Raw genomic sequence first — 19,987 nt, forward strand, 5'->3', positions numbered from 1 at the left:
ACGTGCCTGATCAGCAGGGATGTGCAGAGAATGTTAGAGAGGCAGGAGCTGAAATATCTAAAAGTGCCTTTTGGTGAAAATATTGAAATTAGCAGACCTCCGAGTGTTGGCTATTTTCACTACTTGCATTCATGGTCTGGAGAGATCACTTTTTTACAGACGGATAAAAGGGCAGGGGCTCAAGCCCCCTTTGATGTCTATGTCTGCACGTGCCTGGTCATCAGACAAAGATGCTATCGTAGCGTCCTTGTCAATCATGACAAAACTTAAGATGACCATTTCATCTTGTTCAGACCTGAATCGGTAACGTATTGCGGATTTGTGTTGCCGGCAGCCAATCAAATACGGTACGTAGATGTGTTGTAATGATTGGACCGTCTCCGTGTTGTGTGATGTTACGATATAGTAATATCCTCATCCAAGAGGTATCCAGAGACCAAACATGGTAACAGAATGGATGCATTGTGGCACGCTGAGAACATTTCGAGGCATATTCCCACCCGCGTTAAAGCCTTAGAGTCTGAGGTTAAAGTTGATAAAGAGATGTTTTTGTTTCCAGATCCCTGGCACTAGCGGTGGAAAGCTAGCTGTGAGGGGGCCAGGGGTCACGCTATTAGAGGAAAGCAAAACAAAAGAGAAACACATTCCTTCATTCATTATGTCCAAATCAATTTGAAACACTTTTCAGAGTTTTGATACATGTTGTGTGTTTCTAGTCAGTGGTGGAAAAAAGTACTCAAGTGTTTTACTTAAGTAAAAGTATCAATACTGCAATGGAGAAATACTCTTTTAGGGTGCCCACACACCAAAATACCTAGAGTGGAATCCGCCAATGCATTTCAATGAGAATGGAGTGTTTTTTTGCAGAAATCCTCTACTGGCAAAAAACGCTCCATTTTCATTGAAATGCATTGGCGGATTCCACTCTAGGTATTTTGGTGTGAGGGCACCCTTACAAGTAAATGTCCAGAATTAAAAATGCGGTTGAGTAAAAGTACAAAAGTATTGGCATCAAAATGTACTTAAAGTACCAGAAGTAAAAGTACAAAATGTTTGAAAATAGCAGATCTACAAGCTCACAACGCATCGCGATGCGATGCGTTGTGAGCTTGTAGATCGGCTATTTTCAAATGGCCACGGTATAAAATATGCAGAAAGTGGTTTAATTATGTTTTATAATATTGTAATTTATATCTGCAAAGTAACTAGTAACTAAAGTTTTCAAATAAATGTAGTGGAGTAAAAGTACAATATTTCGATCCGAGGGAGTTCCGACAAGATGGCGACCGAGTAGGACGCGTTTGTTGAGCTCTGTGGAGGTGCATAGTTTTCACATTTTTTAAGCCCATTTTTTACTGCCTTTATAGTTCTTTTGAGACTTTAAACGCCCAAAACACTGGTGAGCGTCTGTTTTTGCAGTTGTTTCGTGTTTCATGCCGAATACGATTAACACGAGGTCGAGGAGTACCAGGTCTCCGACCGCAAACGCTGACAACATGGCCGGCGCAATGCAGGGCGACGCTGACGCTCCGGTTACAAAGAGCATGCTGCGCGAGGTCCTCAAGGAATCACTGAAAGAGTTTATGGATGGTTTTATTCAACCCATGATGCTTGGCTTGGAGAAGAAATTACTGAAGAAGATTGATGACTTCGGAAAGGAGCTGCGTCCTGCAGTCGCCACGCTGAACACGACCGTGGCTGAACATGGGGAGGCCATTGAGAACTTTGGTTCCTCCATGGACAGTTTGCAGATGTGTATCACTGAATTGGAGAGAAGATGTGCTAATCTGGAGGAGAAGCTCGTCATAGCAGAAGACCGGAGTCGTAGGAACAACATAAGAGTGATTGGGATCTCTCCTGGGCTAGAAAAGGCTGACCCAGTGGCCTTTATCCAGTCTTTTTTGCAGAAAACATTCCCCGACGAGTTTCCCGACTCCCCCCCGGAGGTGGATCGTGCTCATCGGACCGGCAATCCACGTTCTGATAAGCCAAGGGCTTTCCTGGCAAGGATCCATTTTTTCCGGGTAAAGGAACGCATACTCCAGCTCTCCAGGAAAGCAGGCCAACTGACATACAATGGCAAAAAGGTGTATATTTTCCCCGACTGGTCTGCTGAAACATCAAAGAGAAGGGCAGCTTTCGGGCCAGTAAAGGAATTCCTACGTTCCATCACCGCGGAAGGAGTTAAATACGGAATAAGGCACCCGAGCAAATTCTGGATAACCGTGGATGAGGCGACTTCTACTTTCAACTCACCCAAGGAAGCTCTGGCCTTTTGCAAGGATAAGTTCAAGACTCCAGGTGCTGCGGACGAGACTCTAGCTACGCAGGATGATGAGACGACAGTTACAGAGAACTAACTTTTACCAGGGACACTTTTGCTTTCGTGATCGCGTGCTTTCAAACACATTCTGCCGATGTGATATCCTTTTGCCTTTAATGGACTGTTGGTAAGCTGGCTGGGACTTTGGAGATGACTTTTACGCAGCGTCTTTCTTTCCTCACTCTCTCCTCCTCCTCCTCCTCCCCAAAGGGTGAGTTGTTAATGTAAGCCTACTTATTGTTTTGGACTCATCATCTGACTTGACGTTGTGTTTTCAAGTGTTTCGTTTCATAATACCTATTTTATTTGTATTGAAGAATAAGATATATTTTATTTTTTAACAAGATCTGTAAGCAGATGGGTGTTACTCGTTTTAATTTAGGTTACCGCAAGGAGAGAGGATTTAGGGCTGTTAAAGCTATAAGCATAATTCACTGTCTTTTTTGTTTGAATATAATGGACATTGTTCTTGTTATTATTGTATTCCTTTTCTTTGCTCTTATTGAGCGTTGTGCTGCTTACTATATAGGTCTAGAGGGTTTTATCTCTCTCTGTTAAGCTTTGTCTAACGTGTTCCGTGTCGCGGTTCGGACCCTGCTCTCTCTCTCGTCCTCCCTCTATGTCTCTCTATCTATCTCGGCTTTCCCTCTCTCTCTCTCTCTCTCTCTCTCTCTCTCTCTCTCTCTCTCTCTCTCTATGGCTCTCTCTCTCGCTGTGTGTGTGTGTGTGTGTGTGTGTGTGTGTGTGTGTGTGTGTGTGTGTGTGTGTGTGTGTGTGTGTGTGTGTGTGTGTGTGTGTGTGTGTGTGTGTGTGTGTGTGTGTCTCTCTCTCTCTCTCTCTCTCTCTCTCTCTCTCTCTCTCTTTCTGTTAGGTAATGGCGGCTATGTTGGTTGTTAGTTTATGGTTCGTTTATGCCTCCTAAAACGCTACTTTCTCGGGTAGGAGGGCGAGACTGGGCTTTGGCCTTTGTATTGAGTAATGTAGCCTACTGTTTAAGGTGAAACAGATATAAATAATATGGTCTAAATTGTGAAGGCTCCGTGGTTCCAGAGACCACTCGCTCTCCCGCCCTTTCTCTATGTCTCTCTACCTATCTCTGCTTCTCCTCTCTCTCTCTCTCCCTGGCTCATTGACTCGTTCTTTTTTTTCCTTTTTTTTCTAATCTCAATAGCTGGCGGATGTACGATCTCGTGGCGCGTTGGCTCTACGTGCTTGTGGATCCGCTGTCTGGGGGGGGGGGGGGGGGAAGACTTGTTGTCTTCTAAAATGTTAATTTCTTGATGGGGGGAGAGGGGAGCTCTGTATTGGGATATTTATTTTGTAGTCGTGATTGGGTAGGTTCACTGTTTGAAGTATGGTAGTTTACTGTTTAAGACGGAAACAGACTTAACTAATATGATTGACATTTATCTAAGTTTGCACTGGCCTTTTGGGCATGTACAGGGAGCTGTATATGGCGCAGTATGCATTAGGCCTATGTGTGCTGTGTTGTATATGGTTTCCTGATCATACATAACTGTGTTTTATGTAAATACTTATGTATACAGACTTTTCTTTTCTTTCTTTTTTTCTCCCTTCTAATTAGTAATTGTGGTTTGTATGCATGGATGCATGGGGGGGCTGTATGTGGCGCAGTATGCATTAACACTGTGTGTGCTTTGCTGCATATGGCCCCCCGGATGTGCTTTTAATTTCTATTTCTAACTACATATGTAAGTGCATATATTTTTTATATCATATACACTGATTTCCTTTTTTATTTATTTTTATTATTAATATTATATTAGTGCCTTGTCGTGGTGACAGCCTTATTTCCACTTATCTGTCACAAGTGTTTGGTTATTTGCATTAACGTGGCTTATAGGGCTTTATCACATTCTAAGTGGGCCTAATGCTGGACTGATTATTGTTATTACAGTTGTTATAGTCCCCTCATTTTTTTCCCCCCCTTTATTCTTTTCTTTTTTCTCTCCCCCTTCTTTACTAGAAATGTTAACATACCATTCTCATTTATTTAAGTGATATGAAGTGGGGAGATTGATCATAATTTGAGCGGATGGAATGTTTGAGAGCTATTCAGCCACAAGAAGGCACTTTTTTGTTGTTGTTGTTTTTACTTTGGTGATCTGTTATATATTTACATAACCACCAGAGGGCAATGTATGGTTACTTTTGGGCAGTTACTTGTTTGCACTCTCTGACAGAGTGAAATGAAGGTTGACTAATAGGTTGATGGGGTGGGGAACTGTTTTTGTGCACTCTGATGCTAATGGGGTTTTCCCCCTCAAGCTTCAATGTTATGTGTTTTTTCATGTTCGTTTGATGTTGCTTTTTCCTTTCTGTTCCTTTTGGGGTTGTTTTGTTTTTCTGTTGGGAAGGTTTGTTGTGAGGGACCAACTAGGAAATTCTAAAATGTTCTACTGTGCTTGCTGTGCGTATGGTTTGAACCACAATTATGACAGAATATAAATTTCTAAGTTTCAATGTAAGGGGAGCGAATATACCGCATAAGCGAACCAGCATTTTGGGGGTTTTGCGATCTAAATCAATTGACTTTGCATTTATACAGGAGTCTCATCTTTTAAAAGAGCATTCCAACCGATTGGCTAATAAACATTATCGTGTTTTAGCCTTTTCAGCTGCTTCTTCCAAAACCAAGGGAGTAGCCATATTGGCTAGACGTAACCTTAGGTTGGATTTTTTGGGTGATTGGTCTGACAGTGACGGGAGGATAGCTGTTGCTAAAATCCGCTTGGAGGGTAAAATGCTAGCACTAGTCTCTGTGTATGCTCCAAATGTTTTAGACAAAGAGTTTTACAAATTACTAACTAAAACCTTATTGGAACTGACGGATTTCAAAATCATTGTTGGTGCTGACTTCAATGCAACATGGCAACATAACCTAGATAGATCCACTGGGGTAGAAAGCAGAGAACAAGCACTAGCGTCTGCAGAACTACGTGCTTGGGCAAACTCAACTGGCTTACTCGACATCTGGCGTTTAATGAACCCAACGGTTAGAGATTTTTCTTTTCTGTCGGGTAGGCATGCTTCATTCTCTAGGATCGATTACGTTTTTGCCCCTGTTAGCTTGTTTCATAAAATTGCCAAGGTAGAGTTGCTCCCAATGTCACTCTCGGATCACAAGGCGGTGCTGTGTGTTGCTTCACTGAAACAGGTTATAGATAGAGCTCCTAGATGGCGGTTTAACACCACACTGCTGCGCGATGCGGCATTTGTAGCTCAGTTTCAAACTGGTTTGCGTGAATTTATAAATATCAATACAGGCTCAGTTGAGGATCCCAGAATTCTTTGGGATGCAATTAAAGGCTTTATCAGGAGTAATACAACCCTCTATGCGTCCACTCAGAGAAAATTAAGGTCAGCCAAACTGGTGGAATTGGAATCTCGGTTTTCTACTTTGGATAATTCTCTCCAAAATAACTTTGATGTTAGTACAGCAACCCAGAGGGAGCTAGTTAAGAAAGAAATTAACTCCATTCTCAAGCGCCGCTCAGAATTTCAAATGAAACGCACAAGGCAAAACTACTATTTTAATAGTGCAAGACCCAGTCACTTACTGGCTTTACGTCTTAGATCCAATGAGCATTTTGCTGATATTGTTAGTGTCAAATCAACAACGGGAGCCATGGTCACAGAACCCAAAGAGGTCAATGCCACGTTTCGTGCTTTTTATGATGAGCTCTACACCTCCGAGGTCATTCACGATGATGCAGTATGCAATAATTTTTTATCCAACATACAGTTACCAACCCTTAGCGAGGCGGATGCGGAAGCCTTAGATAGACCGCTCCATCTGGCGGAATTACAGGAAGCTGTGCTCGCAATGCGTAGGGGCAAGTCGCCTGGTTTGGATGGGATACCCCCTGAACTTTATGCCATCTTTTGGGAAGATCTAGGTCAGCTGATGCTAGACATGTTTCGATATGCAATTGAAAGTGGCTCTTTCTCCAGGGATGTGAATGTAGCTATTATATCATTATTGTTGAAGAAGAACAAGGATCCCACAGATTGCGCAAGCTATAGACCGCTTTCACTTTTGAATTCTGATCTAAAAGTTTTTGCTAAGGTGCTTGCGCATCGCTTGCAGGGTTTTATGACCACCTTAGTACACTGTGATCAGACAGGTTTCATAGGAACTAGACTAGCCTCTGATAATGCTAGACGACTATTGCATATCATCGATAGGGCTAAGGAGCTGAGGACCCCCGCCGCAGTGTTGTCGCTCGATGCGATGAAAGCATTTGATCGTCTGGAATGGTCTTACCTGTGGGCTGTACTAGATAAAATGGGATTTGGTGCTTCATTCATACATTTTGTTAAAGTACTTTATTCTAATCCGTCAGCGATGGTCCTAACCGGTAAGATCTGTTCGCCGCTATTCACGATTGGCAGATCTTCGAGGCAGGGTTGTCCCCTTAGTCCTCTCCTTTTCGCACTTTCACTCGAACCCTTGGCTCAGACAGTGCGTCAGTCTGCAGATATTACTCCTATTTCGATTAACAACACACAGCATCGCATTTCCCTATATGCTGACGATATTCTACTGTTCATTGAGAATGCACCACAGTCAATTACTCACGTCCTTCAAATCTTTGATCAGTTCAGTTCCATTTCCGGCTACAAAATTAATTGGACGAAGTCAGCCCTTCTACCTCTAAATGATCAGATGAGATCTGCTATCCTGCCGCCCATAATCCCAGTAGTAAGCCAATTCAAATATCTTGGCATAGATATTTTCCCCTCTCTTCAGGCTATTGTTAAGAACAACTATGGTGACACTCTAAATAAGATTTGTCTTGATTTAGATAGATGGTCATCTTTGCCCAACTCTCTCCAAGCTCGAGTTTCAATCATAAAGATGAATGTTCTTCCTAGGGTTAACTTTGTAAGCTCTATGCTCCCTTTGCCACCACCGCCGCAATACTGGAATAAGCTTCACTCTTCGATATCTAAGTTTGTGTGGAAAGGGAAACGCCCTCGTCTTAAACTTTCTCTATTACAACGTGCTAGAGATGATGGCGGCCTTTCATTGCCCAACTTTAAATTTTATTATTGGGCCTTCACGCTCCGCCCCCTTTTAAATTGGTTTAACCCAGCAAGTAAGGTTTCTTGGAGAGAGCTTGAGGAGAGTTTAGTGCAGCCTGTTGAATTGAGAGATCTTATCTATTCAAACATAACTACACATCAATGCAAAGTTCGCTTTGGACCTATCATTTCTCATTTAGTGGCAGTATGGAGAGCAGCTGAAAAGATGTGTAAGATTGATTGTAAATGGAACTTATTTTCCCCAGTGTTCAATAATCAAAGACTTTTAATCGAGGATCGCCCCATTCGCTTTCCAAGGTGGAGGGCTAAGGGGATTCGTACATTAGGGGACTTATTTGATAGAAATGGTTTACGACCTTTTCGAGATTTGTGTGACATCTTCAATCTGCCTGGAAATACCCTTTTTTTCTACTTCCAACTGAGAACGTCCATGAGGACCTATGGGGTCCCATGGCAAGCTCCCCTTAGATTGCACCCCTTCCATGAGTTTATCTGTGATGGTAACAGAACAAGAGGTTTGGTTTCCACCCTCTATGGTTTTTTATTAGACTGTAGTTATGGGCCCCTATCTGTTGATACTGTTTGGAGGAATGATGTACCAAATTTGGACCCTGACTTTTGTTGGGACACAGTATGGTCTAACATTAGGCTATCTTCTAGAAATCCAGACCATCAACAAATTCATTTAAATTTTGTTCATCGGACTTATTTAACTCCCCGCAGACTATGTGCTATGAGGATTTTGAATAATCCCAACTGCACTCTCTGCGCCTCAAATAGTATTGGTACCTTCCTTCACATGGTTTGGGAATGCCCAAATGTGTCGTCATTCTGGAATATGGTTGCCTCAAAACTTTCAACTATTTTTAGTATTAATATCATATCTTCTCCTTCTTTATTTTTATTAAATGACGTCTCACAGTTGCAACTAAACAATATACGCAAGCGCATCTTCTTTGCTGGATTAACGGCGGCGAAGAAGATGGTAGCTACGCGGTGGAAACCTCCTCATACGTTAACGTTTCGCCAGTGGGCCTTAACCTTTCTAGATATAGTATATTTAGAGCAGTCGATAGCAAGGTTACACGGAGCAAAAGAAGAAAACATTAATATGTGGTCGGACATTGCAGATAAGCTTAAGGCTATGATTCAAGAAATCACTATATAGTGGTAACAGCCTAGCACAGGCATGCACTATGGTACATTCCGTGTTGGTCCGGGGAAAGGGGGTGGGTGGGTTTTCTTTTCCTTTTCTTGTTTTACTATTGTTTGTGTTGTTTGTCTGTTAATTGCATTTTTCTTTTGATTTTTCTTGATTGTTCTGTTCATATGTATGTCTCTAATTTCATGTTATGGAAAATAAAAAAAATTGATAACAAAAAAAAAATATTTCGATCCGAGATGTAGTGGAGTAGAAGTAAAAGTATTGTAAATTGGAAATATTCAAATAGAGTACAAATAACTCAAAATTGTACTTAAGTACAGCACTTAAGCAGTTACTTTACTTCACTGTTTCTAGTTTTTCTCTTCTTCTTTTTTCTTTCTTTCTTTCCATGGGGATGCAGTTGTGTTTATTTTTTTGCAGTGTCATTTAATGTTCACACTTCAGATGAAAACACAGAGAGAGGGCATGGCGGGGTCCTTACAAGGCTGCCATCTGCATGGAGCCTTTCATATACTTAAATACGTACCAGATGGGCGTTAAGCTGCTCTCGAGCTGTGTCTGGTAAGCCTCCCACAGCCTTTGATGCCAACAGCTGACGTTCAGTGTCTTTCAGCCATTGCTGCATGTCTTCGATTTCGCCATGGAAACCTTGAGCCTGCAAAACAATGCAACCTGAGTCAGGACAATAGGTGTCATATAGGCATTGTTGGGAGCCTAAATAAGCAAGGGAGACCAAAGAATGTCAGTTATTAATTCCCCTGGATTCATTCCATTTTCTCGCTGCACGGGCAGGTCTATGAGGTAAACAAAGGCCAAAGACATAATTAATTATTTCAACTGCGGCGCTGGTCTAAATGTCTTTTTCCTGTTTTGATATCAAAATAGGGTAATATTGCCGCTGTACAATTTGCATACATTTTGTAGGTAAAACATTTAAATGAAAAATATTATATTAATTGAGTGTGGTGAAAGCAATGAGTTCCAAAGAGAGAAAAAAAAAAGAAAAAACCCTTCTGGGCAAGGATTTAAACTTTTGGCAAATAAGAACGTTATGTCTTCTTACGAGATAACTTCTTAGAAATCTCTAAAACGGTTTGTTCAACATTCCTGCTTTTCACCAATAAATCTCCCGAGTTTGACAGATGGTGCTTGATAAAAAAAGCTTTGCAGTATTCTTAAAATAAAAAATATCCACAGGTCATTCCTCATACCCTCCCACACATGAAAGGATCTCCCTACATGTCAAAGTTATGAATAGAAGCTGCGGGAGCTGGAATGTGAGATAGCGTGGCGGTGCAACGCTCTTGTTTCAATCATCTAAAACCAACTTTATGACATTACACATCTTGCGGGGGGAGATATAATCAATCACAGCCTCATTTATAAGACATAAAACATGGTAGCGTAGATAAAAAAGTGATTTTTATTGATATGATATCCACCTGCAGCAGAGCCCCGTCCAGGAGATGCCTCCTCTGGTCGGTCTTCTCCAGGATGGCGTTCCATCGCTGGTTGAGGTTCTCCAGCTTGCTCTGCAGACTGGAGGCCTCCTCTCCGGCGCTGGACTGAACCAGCTCCTTACCGGCCTTGTTCACCGTCTCCACTGTGGTCTTATGAGCCAGAACGTCATTCTGGAGGACCTAGAGACACAGAAACCAGGGACACACATACGAAACGGATCAGAATCAGAACAAAAGACAAGTCCCATGTGAACACCTCAATTGACCATATTCACACGGAGGCCATCTTGCCAATAAGTCAATGAAATGCCACCCTAGTTGCCACCCTATGTAGGTACAGTTTTCAATGCATATTTCAAACCTGGTCGCCAGGTGAATATGGTCTATAGGCCGAGACTGGTCCGATCCGGTCTGATTGGACTTTGGTAGTAATTGGCTTGAGAGAGGTGGTGTAACCTTTTTGATAGTTCAATCTGAAATATTAGGGTCCAGTAACTATACCTGCATAAAAAACGTATTCCTGTTTGGAATACATTTATTCTTTCTACACATGTCCGATTAAAGAAATATTATCCATGTAAACATAGTAAGTGAGAGTATGTCCTAAGGAGCATTGTTACTTAAAGATAAAAGCTCAACATGGAATAAACCGTAACACACAACAGTCACCCCTACAGTATCAGAGACAGATAAGAGAGAAAGAAAGAGAGAGAGAGAAAAGGAGTTGAGACAACTGAAATTCATTTCAGAATAATGTTCAAGCAAAACACATTCATTGTGTGTTTTCACTATGGTGTGTAGATGTTCTTTTGCTGATCCCATGGCTATAAAAGGTCAAAAGGTCAGTGGACACACTTTTTTTTGGTTCTGCACTTTTATTTTTATTTAGGCTAAGCATTATCATTATTGTCTTGGTGCAGACGCCTATGTATAGACCTACTGTATATTTGTGTATATATTTTTTTGGCACTGTGTTGATAAGTAGTTCCTAATGTTTGGATGAATGGACCATTGTAAGTTCTTTGAGTTTGCAATATGCTTAGAAAAGTCACTTAAAATTGCAATCCATTATAGAAACGTTAAGCACTACTATTCTTTTGTTTAGTTGTGTTTTTTTCTTTTGCAAACTGTTCTGGACACTATATATATATATATATATATATATATATATATATATATATATATATATATATATATATATTAACTTAACTAATTGCTCTGTATGGTTGATGCTCCTGTATTGTTGTTTCTTGTTTGTTTTTGTCGCTCGGCTGTACACAACAGTCCTTTTTCTTTTTCTTACTGTCCTGTAACCTTAACTGCTGTGCCGCCTCTGGGTGACTTAATTTCCCCTGCCCCTTCTTTGTATATACTTACTGTTTGTTTAGACTTACTGTTTTCTCTTTTTTTTTTTCTTTTTTTTTTTTTTTCTCTCTCATTTTCTTTTCTTTACATATCTACTGCATAGTACTGTGTTCTATCCGTCTGTCATTCAATGTTATATGAGATACTTTAATGGTTTCCTGTTGAAATAAGCTTAGTCTTTTCAGGATCTCCTTTTAGTAGACCTTGTACCAGTGAACTGTACCGTCATGAAACTGTACCTTTTCCTATGCAAACTTCTAATAAAGCCTTCAATCAATCAATCAATCAATCAGACTACACTGTGTGGTCTGGTTTGTATCAAAACCAATCAAGCGGATTGCGAGGAGGCGTGTCCTATACGCCAGGGTTTCCTGCACCCTAGGGTGCCGTGACGCCAGTCCAAGGGTGCCTCAGAATACTTTGATAATATTTGGAATGCATCAATATCACTTCAGTTTAACCGTTTAGACCCTCTATGCTTAGTAAAACAGACCTGATTTGCACTGTACTCGATGAGTTATTTTTACATCTACCTCAACTCTCTTCACCAAAAATAGCCGATCTATAAGCTCACAACGCATCGCGTTGAGACGCGTTGTGAGCTCGTCGATCGGCTATTTTTGGTGAACCGTCTCCCCAGAATAGGGATGCTGAGGTTCAAGTGGTTAAACGTCAAGTATAAAGTTATTTTCAATCAGTTCTGATGACAACGGATATTTCTCTGTGACAGACCGTATCTCAGGTGGAAAGATCAGATGTACATATTTACGTAGCGTAATATGATTATTCTAAAGAATAACAGTGTAATTCAGGGGTTCTGTGGATGAAAAGGTTATTTACCAGTGTTGTTTTTGACAGCAAATTTAGATTTAGTTTTAGTCATAGTCTTTTGAATAAAATGTAATTTAGTTTTAGTCATAATTTAGTCATCTGAAAAGTTTTAGTTTTAGTCTAATTTTAGTCGACTAAATATCATAAGATTTTAGGCGACTAAATCTACAGTTGATTTAGTCGACTAAAATGTATTTTGGCAGGCCTTGATGGCATCGTAATGACTGATTTTACGCTTGGTTGTGTGCTGAAAATAGCAGATCTACAAGCTCACAACGCGTCGCAGCGCAACGCGAGCTTGTAGATCGGCTATTTTCAGCACGCAACCAAACATAAAATGACTCTCTTCTCCACTTGTCCCTCTCTAAAGTTTTAGTCTAGTTCTTATTTTGTCAATTTGTCAATATATTTAGTCTTAGTTTTAGTCATCACAGCTTAGTTTTTATTTTGTTTTTATTTTGTTTTCGTCAGTGAAAAAAACGCAGTCGACAAACATTTTTCGTCACAGTTTTAGTCGACAAAATCAACACTGTTATTTACAGGGGTGCCCTGAGTCAAAAAAGTTTGAAACCCCCTGCTATACGTACATGGTGTTTAGCCAGCTCTATCTCGATGGCTTTGGGGTCTCCTGAGGCCTTCTTCTGCTCGTTGAGGAGCTCCTCGGTGTGGCTCATCCAGGCCAGCAGCTCATCCAGGGCATGCTGGAACTGGCCCAGGGCCAGGAGGCCTGCCTCCAGTTTGTGCTAGATAAAACCATACACAGTAGAACATCATCACATATAGGCCATGTCCTCAAAACACATGGCTTCTGCTGTAACTCTAGACTGCGCCAGTGCGCACCTGTGTGAGTCAAGAGCAACCTGTGAAAACTCTTCTCAGCAACACCAATTAAACCACTTGAAGGAGTAGTTCACCCCCAAAATGACTTTTTTCTTTTAATTACTCACGCCATGGAGACTTGAGTTCAATAAAAAAAAAAGTTTTTGTCGTATTCCTAAGACGATAATTTGATTAAAATAAATGTACCCTCATTGATTGAGGATGGGGACCCGGATGGGGAGTAATTCATTTGGGTCCCCATCTGGAATCAATGGGGGTAAATGTATTATAATATATATATTTTTTGTCTTAAAAAACAAAAACAAAAAGGTCTCCATGGCATGATATGAGTAATAATCAATAGAAAAAGAGTAATTTTGGGGGTGAACTACTCCTTTATATGGATTATGTGTTGTTGTAAAATTGTATTTGTGTAACACTGTTGTTGTTTTTTTCTATTGTATTTTATTTGTCTAACACTGTTGGTTCTTCTATCATATTTTATATGTGCAGCACTTTGGTCAACCGAAAGTGCTGAGTCAACTCAATGTTTTAGAAAAAATAGGACACTTCCAAATATATTGACGTGCTCAAACTCAGGATGCCAGGTTGAAAGTGGTTTTACACACATTCATTGAGTGTTCAGTGTGTTCACAGAGTATAAGGTCATCATACAGTATGAAGCAGCATTGACCAGCAGCACACTGTTCTCCCTGCCTCACCTGTCGGTTGATGATCTTCTCGTCCAGGTTGTCCCACAGCATCTTCAGCTCAGCCATGGGCTCCTGGACGGCACAGCGGTCCGCTTCCTCCACCACCTTCTTCAGCAGCAGACCTGCTTGGTGGTTCAGCCGCTCCATCTCGATCTGCAGCTGGTACGCCTCCAGTTTGAACTCCTGGTAACGCACAAACGCACACACACACACACACACACACACACACACACACACACACACACACACACACACACACACACACACACACACACACGCACACGCACAAACGCAAAACCATTCAGTGGACACCAGTACAATTCCAGCTAGGGCTGTCACAATTATTACATAATCGTCTAATCGCAATTATTTTTCATAATCGTCATAATCGTGAATGTTGAAAATGTTTCATATGTTATATATATAAGTCAAAAATAGTGGAAATAGCCGATCTACAAGCTCACAACGCGTCGCATCGCGAATAATTTCTTTGTATATTTAGGTATGTGTCATATCTGCCATGTGCAACTTCAAAGCCTAAAATCCAAACAGAAATGTAATTATCAACGACAAAAACACAATTAAATCGTTAATCGCAAATTATTTGAGTGACAATTAATCGTCATGTAAAATGTCATATCGTGACAGCCCTAATTCCAGCCTTTTCAGATCGGTCACTCCTTTTCAGCAACAAAGGCTTAGTGTCTCATGGCACATCAAAGAAACAGGTCTATCGTACACACCTACAGTATTCCATACAACAACTCAATGCACTCAAGACAAACACAGCTGGGTATCTGACAATGAACACGTCCATAACGTTAAAATGGAAGAGGCACATTAATAAGACAACCGTAATTGTTTTCAGCATGAGAAAATATTCCAAGCCTGTGGTGTAGCATAGCAGGGATCCAACACTTTACCTTGTGCTCTACGATTTGCTGCTTGACAGTTTCCAGGTCAGTGCCTACAGGTGACATAGAATCCAGCTTGCTGTCCAGTATGTCCACCCAGTCGAACATACCCTGTGTGTGGGGGGCGGGGGAGACCATTGTTAGGGAGAGAATCATGTTTCACATTCATTGTTGTGACTATTCTGCTAATTCCTCTTTTATGAATTAAAACGGTTGGCGACATAGGAAAACATTATGTAAAACTTTAAAAACTCTTAACTTGAATGTTATTGTCTAAGAGGGCTTTAATATTGATCCGTTAAGTTAATAGGATCGCCATACTGAAACTATGCATCATTTTGGTCCAAACATAGCAATCCACCACATAATAAAACATTATAGTCCTCTCGTGAAAAAAATCTAATAAAACGATTGTAAGCTTTGTTATTGTTGTAAGCTATATGTATAGATGTCAGACCACATTAGATTATGTTGCAAATCTCATCAACACGTCTCAATTAACTTTATTGTTACGTTTATTATTCTTTTCATCATCCAACCACGGACAAAGAAGGCAGTTGCAAATGAAAACAAGTTCTCTTTTTTTAACAAGTAAACAGGATTTGGGCTAAGTTTAGAAGGCGTTGAACCATTTCAAAGTCACCAAAACCACAAACCCTAAAATATGTTTCACTAGAGCAGGGTTCTTCAACGTTTACAAGCCAAGGACCCCTTAGTTGAGAAAGAGATGAAGCAGGGACCCCCACAACCTTTTCATAGAGTCCATATGGTTTCATCGTTTGACAGCGCAATCGTCAGTGTATTTTGGATTCATGTCAATTTGTGTTTTCAGATATTTAACCCACTGAACCGTCGATACTTAATAAACTTGATCTTTCACTCTGTACTTAGTCTCTAAGTACAGAGTACTTACAGGGTACAGGGTACAGGGTACTAACTTAGGTACTTTCCCCTCTACACCAAAGCTCTTTGCCAAAAATAGCAGATCTACAAGCTCACACCGCCTCGCAGTGCGAGGCGTTGTGAGCTTGTAGATCTGCTATTTCTGGCTACAGTTATCCGAATATGGATGCTAGGATTCAAGTGGTTAAAAAAGGAGAAAAAGGTTTCTATCACACAAAGATTTGGAGGACCCCCTGTAGTAACTCTGAGGACCCCCTAGGTGGCCCGGACCCCCTACTGAAGACCCTTGCACTAGAGTACCCCTTGTTCTAAACACGAACACGTGTCAGCAAGGTACACAGAGTATGATGACGATGTTATACTACAGCAGACAATGAGTACCTGTAGCCCGTCCTGAAACTGTACAGCAGCCAGCATGGCTTCCTCCAGTGTGTCTACCCTCTCCTTCCATGTCTTATTCAGGTTTTCCCACGCCGTGTTCACCTGGAAAAAAACAACAACACGGTAAATACTTGTCAGCGCTTGATCCGAACGGCATGAACACATGAGAATCTTGCAGCATTGACAAATTTATTCCACATCGTAAAACTTTACGAGCAACTAACAGATCGTCGTTGTCGGGCGGAAACCTCGTATCTCCAAGTTTCAAATTTGTATGTTCTTTCGCAAAGTAAAGCCCTGCTTCATCATACAAGGCCGTTGCACAAAAGTAGTGAAAACAGCCGATCTACAAGCACACAACGCCTCGCGGTGCGAGGCGTTGTGTGCTTGTAGATCGGCTGTTTTCACTAGTTTAAATATTTTTTTTAAATGATAAACGCAAAACGAACGGTTTTGGACATACAAGGTTTTCACCCGACAACGACGATATCTACGTTTACCGAGGATCCGTTAATGACAGAGTGATGTCATTGTAAGGGTGATCATTCATTACCTCGTCGATACTTTTCTTCATCACAGGTTTATCAGGTTCCCCGCAGGCGGCCAGGAGTTCTGCCCCAAGGTTTCGAACCACGTCAAGCTCTTCCTGAAGCCCTTCAATCTCCTCCTTAAAGGCCTGCGAGGATGAAGAAGGAGAACTGCTGTTTAACCTGAGAATCAACCTAGCTTATAATGTCACAGCTTTGACTGGGTCATAAACTGTTCAATGTACATTACAGTGTGAAATGTGCACGATTAATTTAATTAACGGAATGCTCCACTGTTCTTTTTTTATCTCCATGTCTTTATCAGTGGAAGCAATGGTGGTGAAAAGACCATCAACGCTCTCTGCATCTTAATGAGTTTAATGGGTTAACAAGTAGTGACAATAGCAGATCTATGTTGCATCGCAACGCGTTGTGAGCTTGTAGATTGGCTAATAGTTTGGGTTTGGGACTAAAAGGTTTGGATCCATAATAACTACTCTAGAACCAACCCATCACAGTGAATTGTGTGTGTATTGTAGGACAAAGAAAATCACCAATGCACTAAACTACAGTAAACTCCTAACCTCCACAAACTCTTGTTGCTGCTTAACCACTGAGGGGTCCACTCCAGGCTCCTCCAGGTCTCTCAGCAGATCCTGGCTGTCTTTGATGGTGCTGATGAGGGCGGTGTGGTCACACCAGAACTTGTCTGCCAGGTCCATCACATCCAGCAGCTTTGCCTCCCTCTCCTCCAGAAGGGCCTGGATGTCGTTCCACAGGAACACCATCTGATCCAGCTGGTCTTGGACAGCTTGGATGAACAAAGAAATAGTCATTCATACAAGTTAGTTTGTTTGTTTTTGTTTTTAGTCCAACTAGCAGCAGAGTTCTAAACGGGGACTCTTTTGGTATCCAATCAGGATGGGAGCTTGTTGATCTCAGAATAAGCACACTAGGGTTCAAGTGGTTAAAGGTTTCTATGATTTGGAAGACCCCCTATAGTAACTGTGAGGACCCCCTAGGGGTCCCGGACCCCCTGTTGAAGACCCTTGCTCTAGCACCACTTGTAGGGAATAATGTCCAATTGCACAATATACCTAAAAAAAATATATATGGGGCAGGTCGCCATGAAACTTGCTGATGCATTCATGGTCGGCATTCAGGGGCATTCAGGGGCGGCATAGTTCAGGAGTAGAGAAACCGTTATTAGAGCACGAAGGGTTCCCGAAGGATTCCCAGTTCGAATCCGGGCTCCCCCTGAGTTAATGTCGAAGGGTCCTTGGGCAAGACTCTGAACCCCACATTGCTCCCGGTGAGCAGGTTGGTGCCTTGCATGGTTTCCTCTGCCACCGGTGTATGAATGTGTGCCTGAATGGGTGAATGTAATGCACAATCTCTGTAAAGCGCTTTGGATAAAAGCGCTATATAAATGCACCATTTACCATTTATGGTCCTCAGAGGTTGAAGCCTAACCATTTGCATGACCACAAGCTGTTTCCCTTTAAATCAAGTTAACACATCGGATGCCCACGTGGTGTCTACAAGTCAATTTCTTTGATGTCGCTGGAGGCCCACGACGCGTTTGACGCGTTGTACAGTAAACTATACTGTACTGTAGCTACTGCACTTGGCTACCGCGGTGATGAAACAAACTCCATTTCCCAACATGCAGCGCGCAATTACGTCACCCGGACGTGCTGTGTGTCTCGTTGACTTCCTGTTTAGCGGCTGCACAAAAATGCTGTTTTCTCCTAATCTAGCTTTTAAATCACTTTCATTTCAAAACGGCAGCCTCTTCTACCTGCCGTAACACAAACACTGTGGCTTAGAAATGATAAAAAACGGTCCTGACTGAAAGAAAAGATTTTCGCGAAATAAGGACATACTCGGATTACATTTACTCGGATTACTTTTCTCGCCAGTACTCTCGCCGGTAGGTAAAATGACACGTTGCCATGGGCACCAGCAAATTAAGACACGTTAACCACGTGGGCGTCCGATGTGTTAAGATCAATTTGTTTATGGTGGCTTGCAATTAAAGTTGTCTGTCCAACAATATTGTTTGGGATATTGTGTTCCCAAACACAATATCTCCAAAACTAATACCCGGGGTGCAAGGAACAACACGACCCCTAGGGGAAGTTAGTTAGTTAGTAAATAAAGGCTGAGCCGTAAAATGACATCATGGCTAAATCAAGACACAAACGATACCTTTGGCGGATATGTCTTTGTCGGCCCCTTCGGATCTTGCGATCATTTCCTCGCCCCGCTGCTTCAGCGTGTCGTAGGAAGGCTGCAGCTTCTCCAGGTCCACAGAGACGCTCTTGTTCTCCGCTATCTGCTCCTTGATCTTGTCCACCTCCACCGAGATGGAGGGAGGCTGACGCAGGCGCTCAGCGATGCGCTCCAGGGACTCCAGCATGTGGTCAATCTTGTCATGGAACTGTAGGAGAACAGTGTTGTTTTTGACAGCAAATTTTGATTTAGTTTTAGTTATAGTCTTTTGAATAAAATCTCATTTAGTTTTAGTCATAATTTAGTCTCCTGAAAAGTTTTAGTTTTAGTCCAATTTTAGTCGACTAAATATCATGAGATTTTAGTTGACTAAATCTACAGTCGGTTTAGTCAACTAAAATCTATTTTGGCAGGCCTTGATGGCATCGTAATGACACATTTTACACTTGGTTGCATGCTGAAAATAGCCGATCTACAAGCTCACAACGCGTCGCAGCGCGACGCGTTGTGAGCTTGTAGATCTGCTATTTTCAGCAAGCAACACCTGAGAGCAACCAAACATAAAATGACTTTCTCCTCCACTAGTCCCTCCCTAACGTTTTAGTTTAGTTTTTATTTTGTTGACGAAATTGTCAATATATTTAGTCTTAGTTTTAGTCATCACAGCTCAGTTTTTATTTAGTTTTCGTCAGTGAAAAAAAACACAGTCGACACACATTTTTCGTCATAGTTTTAGTCGACGAAATCAACACTGACGGTGAGAGGAGATGGTCAAGAAGAGAGCTCAGTCAACCACTTTCAACCTGGCATGTGTATTTTGGGCATGTCGTTATACTGTAAAAAGTAATCAAAAGGAGTCCAAAATGTCACACATTTTCAATAATAGCAGTTGCATCGTGACATGTTTTGAGCTTCTAGAAGGGCTATTGTCAGTGGTTGACTTAGAGTTACAGTAATGCTAGAGTCTGAATGAAGTAGGTTAAACATTTATTTATTATTTATTGAAAATAGCAGATCTACATGCTCACAACGCCTCGCGTTGCGAGGCGTTGTGAGCATGTAGATCGGCTATTTTCACAAAATTATAAAATGATAAACAGCTGTTGAACTGTATACAATTATTATGAATGGAGTGAAAAGGGTCAATATCGTACTGAAAGTGGGATCATCATCCCAGTGACAGGTTGGGTTTATTTATCGAAAATAGCTCAATAGTTAGGAAGCTTTCTGGAGCTGCCATGCATAAACACATATTCCCTCCCCCCCAAAATTGGATTTTTA

General features: G+C 41.5%; 1 protein-coding gene across 5 annotated transcripts in view; it reads right to left on the reverse strand.

Annotated features, from left to right (window-relative positions):
* dst (dystonin) overlaps nt 1–19,987 on the reverse strand; it is a 145,744-nt gene that overhangs the window by 31,934 nt on the left and 93,823 nt on the right. For all 5 annotated transcript variants that reach the window (XM_080740952.1, XM_080740951.1, XM_080740950.1 and 2 more), the window contains exons 64-72: nt 18,683–18,914; nt 17,056–17,282; nt 16,498–16,620; nt 15,945–16,046; nt 14,670–14,771; nt 13,756–13,929; nt 12,802–12,957; nt 10,001–10,198; nt 9,085–9,213 (exon numbers count right to left, since the gene is read on the reverse strand). In XM_080740952.1, the coding sequence (XP_080597078.1) occupies nt 9,085–9,213; nt 10,001–10,198; nt 12,802–12,957; nt 13,756–13,929; nt 14,670–14,771; nt 15,945–16,046; nt 16,498–16,620; nt 17,056–17,282; nt 18,683–18,914 (1,443 nt within the window). The remainder of the gene's footprint in view (nt 1–9,084; nt 9,214–10,000; nt 10,199–12,801; nt 12,958–13,755; nt 13,930–14,669; nt 14,772–15,944; nt 16,047–16,497; nt 16,621–17,055; nt 17,283–18,682; nt 18,915–19,987) is intronic.

Source organism: Nannobrachium achirus, assembly GCF_963921795.1.
Source record: "Nannobrachium achirus genome assembly, chromosome: 13".
Taxonomy (NCBI): Eukaryota; Metazoa; Chordata; class Actinopteri; order Myctophiformes; family Myctophidae; genus Nannobrachium; species Nannobrachium achirus.